Source organism: Panthera tigris, chromosome A1 (genome assembly GCF_018350195.1).
Source record: "Panthera tigris isolate Pti1 chromosome A1, P.tigris_Pti1_mat1.1, whole genome shotgun sequence".
Taxonomy (NCBI): domain Eukaryota; kingdom Metazoa; phylum Chordata; class Mammalia; order Carnivora; family Felidae; genus Panthera; species Panthera tigris.
In genome coordinates, this window is record NC_056660.1 from 197650743 (window position 1) to 197661509 (window position 10767).

General features: G+C 40.5%; 1 protein-coding gene across 1 annotated transcript; it reads right to left on the reverse strand.

Moving 5' to 3' along the window:
- Nucleotides 1–8124: 8124 nt before the first annotated feature.
- On the reverse strand, nt 8125–9510 carry HSPB3 (heat shock protein family B (small) member 3). Its single transcript, XM_007076644.3, has one exon. It carries the CDS (start codon nt 9313–9315, stop codon nt 8842–8844), a length of 474 nt encoding a protein of 157 aa, XP_007076706.1. The 5' UTR covers nt 9316–9510; the 3' UTR covers nt 8125–8841.
- Nucleotides 9511–10767: the final 1257 nt, after the last annotated feature.

Here is a 10767-nt window from a genome sequence, read left to right on the forward strand (position 1 = left end):
GTAGGGGAAGAAAGGTGATATGCTTTCCCGGCCTGCTGTTCAGCCAAGACAGCACATTTGATTTTCCTCACTAACAAACTCTGAGCTTAATTGAAGTTCTGGCTGCATCTACAGTTTAAATTGGAAAAATAATTTGCAATGCACTGAAATTGCAATTTTTCAGAAAATCATTTGGGCTTGTTGCACTTTATAAAATCATAACTTCTTAAGATTGTTGTTCCTGTAAGTTCTGATTTCTTTGGAATAACTCAGTAGAGTAGAGATGGGATATGTTCATCAAATGAGTAAGAACACTTGCTTTCTCCCAATATTGTAACATCCTTTCTAGGTACAGCCAGGACTTTATTTCAAGACACTATGCCGATCATTTACTAAATGCTACATTTGTAGAAGAATTTAAACTGTATTTAATGTTTCTTTCCTAATTATTAAACAATTTGTTTTCTGTATTTCTACAGTGAAATATAAAGACTCTAAAATCCCAACTATATAATCACTTCTGACATTTTTAGATTATGCTTTGATTCTTCTCTACGTATAATAAATTATGGCATATCCATATGACAGAGTACAACACTGCCATGAAAATCATGTCCTAAAAAAAAACATATTGACATGAAAATATGCCCACTGAAATTAAAGGTGGGAATTTTGTGCACCTTTTGTAACTTGCTTCTGTCCTTAATTTTAGTGAGCATTTTTCCACTCCATTCAATATTTTTCTAGATGATTTTTAATGGTAGAATAGAATTTTATACTATGGATAGACTGTAGTTTGCTTAACAAATTGCTTATATTTCCAATACTTCAAATTAAAGAATGCCTGACACATTTTTGTGCAAGGTTTTATTATATCATTAGAATAGATTCTTTAATTCTTGTTCTATCACTCTAAAATTATATCAAGAACCTTAATACTACCAACAGAAGGAGAAACAAACCAGGAGCTAATAGGGTTTTTGTTGTTGTTGTTGTTTACAATATTCAGCAACATTGAAAGTCATCCTTTTTGGTCTCAAACATAGAATTAAATTCAAAACGTCGTAAATCTTTTTTAATTCATAAAGTCTCCTATGTTTTCCTGCTTTTTGTTGTTGTCTTCTTGTTTGTTTGTTTAAACAGGGCCTTTCTCATGCCACAAGAAGGATATTATAGGTGAAGACATCATTCAGAGTTCTAGAGGGAAACAAAAGGCATACTCAGCTTGGATTTTTTTAAAAACCTATAATAAAGGGATGATTTACAGAGATGTGAACAGGGCTGAGAAAACAACAAAAACGCTGAGGCACTAAGATGTTATGATTTCTGATAAGAAATACATATTTGGTCTTCATCCCAGTTTCTAGCCCCTAAAACCCTTGGAATTTTCTAAAAGTTGGGTACTTCAGAGGTGTCTTTTGTTATGCTAATGGTGACTTTTGGAAAACCCTGAAGTAACCTAAGGATGGGGCTTGTTGCCAGGAGAGCCAACTCTGTGGTTAGTGGGCTGGAACTTCCCATCCCACCCAGGAACCTCTAAGTAGCGTAGAGGGGCCAGAGATTGAATTCAGTTCATCCATGACCGATGAGTTAATCAAGCATGCCTATGTAATGAAGCGTCATAAAAACCCAAAAGGATGTGTTCACAGAGTGTCTGGGTTGGTGAACACCTGGAGATTTGGGGAAAGTGGTGCACCTGGCAAGGTCATGGAAGCTCCACACTCTTTCCCTGTATCCAGCCCTGTGCATCCCTTCCATCTGGCTCTTCCTGAATTACATTCTTTTATAATAAACTGGTAATCTACTAAACAAAATGTTTTTCTGAGTTCTGTGAGCCACTGTAGCAAATTAACTGAAACCAGGGAGTGGGTCTTTGGACCCTCTAATCTATGGCCAGTCGGTCAAAAGTATAGGTGAGAACTTGGGTTTGTGATTGGTATCTGAAATGGGAGGAGGGCAGTCTTGTGGGACTGAACACTTGACCTGTGGGATCCGATGCTCTCTCTGGGTAGATAGTATTAGAATTGAGTTGAATTATGGGACACCAAGCTGGTGTCCTAGAATGGCTTGGTGGTATCAGAAAAAAAAAAAAAAAAAACAACCCACACATTAAAATTGGTGTACAATTGTAGGCACCCAGAGACCAGTAATGGTGGGAAGCCATTACCCTATTGAGCCTGAAGGAATATAGGGAAGGGAGACAGAACTACTTGCTCAATTTGGGCTAGAGCAGGGGGCGGGGGGGAAGGGGGCCACTCATCATAGCTGTACATCAGAGGGAGGCAGCCTCTGCCAGAACCTGGAACCAAAGCAGAAAGAGTCAGAGAAAAAAATGCCCCAATCTCTCTGTCATTCTACATGCTGCTGTCTTGCTTGTGCCTTCCATTGGGTGAATCCAACCTGAAATCAGAGGGCAGTCCCCTGGGGCACAGAACAGGGCTGAGGCGAAATAACTGTTCATCCACAATTTTAAACCCTCCTAATATTATTCAAGAATGAAGCAGTGTGATACAGACTGAGATTTTTCCATGTACAGACCCTTGCAAAAATAACAAGGTGCCTTGGGAAGAGAAAGAAACCCAGAAGGTAAACTGTGGAAAACAATAAAGAGAAGCACACAAATTCATAAAAAAATTTTTTAGTACTGAGATTTTAACAATCGATAGTTAAAGGTAAAACTAAAATTAACAATGGCAGCAAGATGGGGAAGGGGATTCAGTGGGTTGTAAGGACACAAATATTCTTCCAACACCCAGGAGAAGGATAGAAACATTAAATTATTTTTTTAAGTGTTTATTTATTTTGAGAGAGACAAAGAGAGAGAGAGCACAAGCAGGGGAGAGGCAAAGAGAGAGGGAGAGAGGGAATCCCAAGCAAGCTCCACCCTGTCATTGCAGAGCCCGACATGGGCCTCTAGCCAAAGGAACTGTGAGATTATGACCTGAGCCAAAACCAAGAGTCAGACTCTTAACCGACTGAGGCACCCAGGCACCCCCAAAAATATTAAATAATTTAAAATGTCTATGTTTTTACGCTTTTATTATTCTCCTTCAAACATGTATACTAACCTATAAATTTTCTGACAATGTTTACATTTTAACACCTTAAAGGTGAAGAGAAAAAAACAAGGATATAAGCTTAGAAAACTTGATAATCCAAAGACAGAAAAGGAAAAAAAATCAAAGGGAAATCATGATAAATACACACAGTAAGAAATACATCTAAATATTTCATGCAGTAAGAACTGAGCTCAATTCATTTATTAGATTATCAGATTATATTTTAAAAATCAAGCTACATGCTACTGCTTCTAAGAAACAAGCTTAAAACAAAGGTACATTGAATATGTAATAAAAAAGATGTCATGCAAAGCATGAAACAAAAAATGATATTATCAGGCAAAACAATTTAATGGTAAAAGCATTACATGGAGATAGAATGGGCCTACATAATAATATAAGATATAATCCAATTGAGAGAAATCACAAATGTATAATCACATGACAACATAACCTGGAAATATACAAAAGAAAAAATGGACCAAATTTTTTTTTAATTTTAAACTGTCCTTTCATACCGAAGGATTTTTAAATGCCAATCTGTGTGTTTCTATTTGCCACAAACAACCAAAAAAAGGAAGGACAGGTGAACCAACAAAATTGCAAATACATATATATGTGTGTGTGTGTACATATACATATACATATATATATATACACACACTCCAAATAGAAAATTTGTATATAAATATACACACACTCTATAAATTATTTTCACATATATATGGTACATTTTTTAAAATAATTATGTATCAGGTCATGAAAAAAATCTCAACAAATTACAAAGAATGGGATCAAAGAATAGAGACCATTTTGTCTTACTGCAATAGATTTTCCTTGTATTTGTCCTTGAAGTTAGAAGACATTAATACACAGGATTTTATAAGTATATTGTGTATATACATGCATGCTCTTGTGTATTAAACAATGCTGAGGAAATGTAGAAGAAAACATTTACTTAGCAGCATATATTACTTAGCAGCATATATTTTTCAAATTTAAAATACTGTCTCATATTTTGGGGAGGACATCTGGCTAACTCAGTTGCTAAGACAGAGTTATTTTCAACATGTAATATGTGAGCTGTAAATTAGCATACCAAACCAACATTTTTATTCTTTTTTCCAACTAATTATTTGAGAATCTCTGAAGAAACAGTAGTAAACTAGTTACAAATATTTTTGTTAAGCTTGATGAAATGATTTGAGGTGTTTTGATTTTTTTCCACTGATATTGTATACCATTTGTGGGGTTTTTTTAATGTTTATTTATTTTTGAGAGAGACAGACAGAAAGACAGAGCGTGAGTGGGGGAGGGGCAGAGAGAGAGGGAGACACAGAATCCTAAGTAAGTTCCAGGCTCTGAGCTGTCAGCACAGAGCCCGACGCAGGGCTTGAGCCCAGGAACCAAGAGATCATGACCTGAGCCAAAGTCGGACGTTTAACCGACTGAGCCACCCAGGCACCATACCATTTGTGTTTTTTAAAATCACAATGACCACTGACAGCAATTCTCAGATCATCACCAGTAGGTGAGAAGTAAGGCAAGGGCACGTTCGGGATTCCAGTGCGGTTCGGACTCAGGGAGGTCAATGGGAACTAAAGTCTTCAATGACTTCTGGGCTTCCAGGATAAGAGATGACAGCTTAAAACAAAAACAAAACTTTGATCCACAATCTACAGGAAAAGAAAAGTCCTGGAGAAGTTTAAGAGAACTGATTTTTACACTTAAGCAAGTAAAAAATTAGATAAAAATATAAGATGATATTAGAGTCCCTAAATTTTGAAAGCAGTCTGGGGTACATAGGCAATATGCTGTAGGCCTGTGTGATTTGCCTGGCTCCCCCTTCCTGCAGTTCTAGATTTGGGGTCCCGGTGGATACAAACTCTGTGTGCCTTTCCATCTGCCTTCTCTTTTCTGAGGGTGTCACCTGCCTCCCAGACCATGGTGCTGCCACCAGAGCCATTGCCAAGTCTCCCAAGGTGACTGGAAGCCAAGTTGAAACCCCGAGCCTGTGTTTCTCACCCGGCGTGAGCCCTGACCATGCTAGGTCATCCTTCTGCTCCCGGCATGGATGAAATGTCACACCGTGGGACATGGGGTCTGGTTTTCTGAGCAGCCGCTAAGGGGTTGGGCGATATACCCCAGAAGTGCAGGAGAGTCTACACCCTGTGAGCTAAAGGGAAAACAGGAAATAGTAGGGACTGGGGCAAGCAAATTCCCTCTTCTTTCTTTCCTGTAGATTGCTTTAAGATTTTATTTCTTCCCAAAGATCTTCGGAAGAAGTTCCAGGTACTAAACCAACATCCTTGCCAAGAGCCTGCTGAGTCTCTTCATAGCTCATTGTGAACTGGGGGCCAGCATGGCAACACATCACCTCACGTTGCTTCCCTTTTTTTTTCCATGCCTCTTTCCCCCCTAACTTCTCACTTTTACCAGTCTGGGTGTGCCCTTCCCAAATAGAGTGCCAGCACTTCATTCCTTGTCTCAGGCTGTATTTTGTAGGACAGGTTTTTCTAAGAGAGCTATAACAAGAGTATTCACTTTACAGGAGTGCTGGATACTTTTCTCCTTGCCCCCAGGAGTCACTCTCCACCTTTTTCCCACCCTGTCCTCTGCCCTGGGAGGCTGTTGAACTATATCAACAGGGTGCCCACACCTTCTGGTTATCACTTAAGTCCCAATAGGGTGCCATGGTGGGAGATTAGAGGGAGAAAGTATTTATTCTTCTAGCACCTGAGAGAGGTCACCTGGGGCTGGTTGTGTCCGTCATATGAAAGTCACAGCTGGTGGTCTTCTCCATCTGACTTTCTTGATCTCTGAGACAAGCTTCCTCCTGTCATTCCTTTGGACCCAGGGGATATAACAGCTCCACCCTGCTACCCTCAGGTTATACCCTATCCCTTGAAACTCTTCTTCACCCTGCCCACTCCTTTGGAACGTGTCTCTTTATAAGTAAATCACTCCAATTTGAATGATTTCAGTTTTGACATTGTTACCTGTTTCCTGTTGGGACCAGTAGTGAAAAGGAATGGTTAAATTAGAATACTGTTTATCTTTGTTGGAATAGTGCATAGCCATTACAAATCGGTTAATGTTTGGTAGTAAAAGCAAGTGATGCACTTAAAAAAAAATCACTTAAGAAGTCAAACAGTAATGGGACAGCTGGGTGGCTCAGTCAATCCCTCAGTGTAGGTTTGGGATTCTCTCTCTTTCTCCCTCTCTCTCTGCCTCTCACCGGCTCTCATGCACCTGCTTGCTCTTGCTCATTCTCTCTCTCTCTCTCTCTCTCTCTCTCTCTCTCAAAAAAAAAAAAAAAACTTAAAAAAAAAGGAAGAAGTCAAGCAGTCAGAGTTCTGGCAGGAATCAGAATTCCATCACCTGAAAGGACTTTAATGAAGAGACCATTTATGGGAAAGTGGACAAGTAAAGAGAAGCAGTAGGGGATGGTGAAGCACCCAGGACAAGAAAGGCAGAAAACATTGCCACCCCAAATGCTGAAGGGACAAAAGGAAGAAACTGTTAAGACTCCTGAGCCCAGCACAAGTGGGAGCCCTGGAGGAGTGGCCACCTCTCCAGAGGTGTAATCATCGAGGGACACAGGCCTGCCAACACCTCATCTGTGGCAGGTTGACAGAAGGATATGCCCTGCCCTTTTTCCCCTCCTACCCACTAATCTTCTGTCACTGGCTCACTGTCAGCACTCCCATTGGCTGAACCTAGTTGAAACAAGAATGATGTGGCCCATCGGGGTCAGCCTGCTTGGGCTCAGAGTGGGGCCGACGAAGGCAAAGGATGGGTTTGGTTGGCACAAAGTGAGGCAGGCAACAGACAGTAAACAGGACTACTGGGATATCAAACTCCATGCAAATATAATCTTGTGAAAAGCAATACATGTATTTATACGTAGGGGAAGACTGAACTAGAAATTTCATGTAACAACTTCATGATAGTAAAAGAGTAAGAAATATTTTTTGTTATAGTGTTTCGTATATTTTTCAAATCAAAAAAATTGGCTGCATAATACTTTAAAATGTATCTTAGAAACAAATAAAGACTAATTGGATGATGTGATTATTTTAGTATTCATTTTTAAAGGAAAAGTTTCTCTCAGTGGCTCCTCGTGGTAAGATTTTTACTTCCCGAATTTTCCCAGAAGTAGGACCTCATCTAGAGTAAGGTTAAGGCCAAATGAGAGGGGTTTTTTGTTGGTTGGTTGGTTGGTTGGTTGTTTTCTCAAAGCACTAGTTGGTTTTCACACCATCCTGCCAAACATTGGGAAAGAATAATCTAATGTGGGACAAATGGTATCCCAGCTCTAATCATATTAGTAGATGTAATCCCAATAACTACGATTCTTTGTAACGTAGCAGAGCTGGTCCGTGATAGTCACTTTGTCAAACAAAATTTCTTAGAGTTAGATGCACAAACCTCGGTGGATAAACATTAACATACAGCTTCATAATTATTTCAGTTTAATTATATTGTAAACAAATGTCTCTGATCACATTTGTTTTCAAAACTACTTTTAGAACTGTTTGATTTCTTTTTCTATTGCTCTGTATCTCTCCTGTTTTCACCAGAACTACACGCCATGCACCATGGAGTAGCACAGGGGTGCTGTCAGTGGCCTGAGTCTGCCCTGGCTCTTTCCACACCCAGCCTCTTCTATTCCCAGAGCCGTGCACAGACTCCCCAGCAGCACACGGTGGGTGCAGGGTAAAGGCGGCTACTTCCTCCCGAGAAATATTTAGCATGTACAGAATGAGATAGCAAATGTTTGGAATGACCCAGAGACCAGCTGTTGATGGCAGTACTCCTACTAAAGCAAATCCTGAACCTCCAACGTCTCAGCCCTTCCCTTCAGCTGAAGCAGCACTCGGCAGTGCACTGTAGAAACTTAGCCCCCTGTGTGAGCCCAGGCCTGGGAACCTCCCCGACCTGCCAGGCTATTTAAAGCCGAGGATTATGCAGAGAGAGCAGATGCAGTACATTTTGCCATCTTCTGAAATCTAAACTTTTAAACAGCATCAAAGAACACAGATTAAAACTCTTTAATTCAGTAACTGTACTTTTAAAAGTGGTTTCTCATTACGAACTTATAAGGGTAGGAGTCAACACATATCTTTGTACAATCGCATAAATATCCACAGAACATATGCTGTTGTCAAAAATACATTCAAATAGGATTCAGTTCATCTTTTTAAAAATGGGGTACATATTTAGAGCTTTTTAAAAATAAAATTCATATCTGAACATTCCAATATTATGTTTAAGGCAGTGACAGCTGTAGTGAATCATAAATATATTTCAGATCCAATTTCGAAGTACTGTATTTTAACCTTCACACTCTATATTTACAAAGTTCCACTTCAATTAAAATTCACGGAAAAGAAGAGCTTGTCAAGTGAAGGGAATCACAGCTTTTTTTAGCAATATAAAGAGTCTTCATAAAATGGATAAGATATCAGTATGGTTCTTTTGCCATCAATTATTACAAAAGCAGATTCTGTGGCATTGTTGGAGTAACAAGGAAATAATTCTGAGTCTTCACTAGTCTGAAACCCACCTGCTAAACTGTCACTGTTTCGGGTGTAAGAATAGCATCGCTTTGAACGGTAGGAACATTTAACAATTTTCCTCTCTGAGGGAGAACAACAAAAACAACCTCAACATACCAGGAACTATGTCTCTACTTTTAATCTTCACAAAAACCATTTCAAATGTGGTTAATACAAACATTCCCTGTGGTACCATTGGCTGAACTCTAATCTTCCTGGAGCCGTGAGAACAGGAATTGATGTCAATTAGTCCCAACTGGATCCTTTACTTCCACCACCAGAATTCCATCGTGACAGAGGATGGCAGACAAATCTTTGGTCTCAATGCCATCTGGCAGCTTATACTGACGGGTGAAGCTTCTTGAGATAAAACCATGCTCATCCATTCTGGTTCCGTGCTGAGCCTTGATCAGCAGCCAGCCTTCGAAGGTCTGAATGATGATATCCTCGGGGAGGAACTGGACCACGTCCAGCAGGATCTGGAAGCGGGACTTGCCTTCTTGGGTCGGCATCTCCACCATTGAGTCCACCCGAGGAGCCTGGGCCGCCCTGGCTTTGCTCACGTCCACCGTGGTTGGCCCCGGCAGCGCGTATAAAGCATGATCCAGCCTGCAGTCTTCCAAACCTCGAGCTTCAAACTCCTCCTCGTAGCGCACCGGAGTCTCTATGAGGTGCCTCAAGATGATTTTTGCCATGGTCGGAGTCAAAGCCAGCATTGAACCGCTTCGCTTCGGTCTATGTGCCGTCAGGAGCAAACCCTCGCAGTTGCCTACTGACTGGATTATCAGTCGCAACGGCTCTTCGCTTGGAACCCTGCGCAGACGCAACTACTTAATTAGGCCTGCATCCTACCGCCGCACACCCACTCTTGTCTTTTCACACGCGCTGACAATGAACGGCTATTTATAGGGTATGGTTCAAAGTTGCATTTAGCACACGGCCGGCTGAAGCTGCCCAGGCAAGGATCGCGCTTACACTCTCAGCTATCCTTGGCAAATGTGTCTGCTTTGCTTACCTCAAGAGAAAAGGGGAATTAGAATCAGAAATAGCATTTACAGAATTTCTGAGTGTCTGTCCTTGTGAACTGCAGTGATCTAAGGGACTGTGACTTCTTACCATAGTCCAGAGATGTGTACTCATAATATGAGCTAAGACTTCTGTCTCCCTTGTCTCCAAGTGCAAAGCTGGGAGGGATGGATGTAGCTATAGTTGACTAGGAATTAAGATACACAGACACATATTCAAATTTCAGACATTCACCAAACTCTCAGCCCTCTGTCCTACACATTTTCTTTCCTTTCATCTTTTTCATCACTTGTCCTGAAGGGACATCTGAGCCAAGTCATCTGGGTTTATTATATTTGACTCATCAAAAATGAGATCAGTCGACTAAGTTAGATAATGATGTCAAACCTCAGATGGGGGTTGAGTGGGGCATAGAATGAGGAACTTAGTAATGAAAATAAAGCCACAGGGGAGAGGAAAATGTTAAAGCGTTGAACTACTTGATAGTTAGGCCCAGAAAGCTGAGGATGAATCTAGTTGTAGCTCTGCTATTAAAGTGGCAAAAATAAATGACCCATAATTTCTTAACTATCACACCCTTTATATTCAACTTATATTGAAAAAGAATGAGGCAACTTTTTACCCACTGCTGGAGAAGGATCTCCAAAATGTGCTAAGTAAAAACGGCATATGATATGCTACTATTTATGGGGTTTTGTTTTTGTTTTTGTTTTTTGTATAAGTAGGTATTTGCTTATATAAATAGAATCTCTCTAAAAGATATGTGGCTGAAGCCGGGCTACCGCATGCAATGGTGACAGTGATTGGGAGGAAGGGGCTGGAGGGAGATTGGCTTTTCACTATGAACACATTTGTGCTTTTTATTCTAACAGTGTGTTTAACGTACAAATGCACAAGAAGGCTTAAAATATAGAAAACTTCCACTCCACGGAGGTTAGTATTTTCTAGATCAGGTAGACTCAGGAATAACTTTCCTTAAAAATCATATCCATTTTCTGGGGGCCTGAGTGGCTCAGTCAGTTAAATGTCCGATTTCGGCTCAGGTCATGATCTCATGGCTTGTGGGTTCGAGCTCCGTGCTGACAGCTCGGAGCCTGGAGCCTGCCTCGGAGTCTATGTCTCCCTCTCTCTCTGCCCCTTCC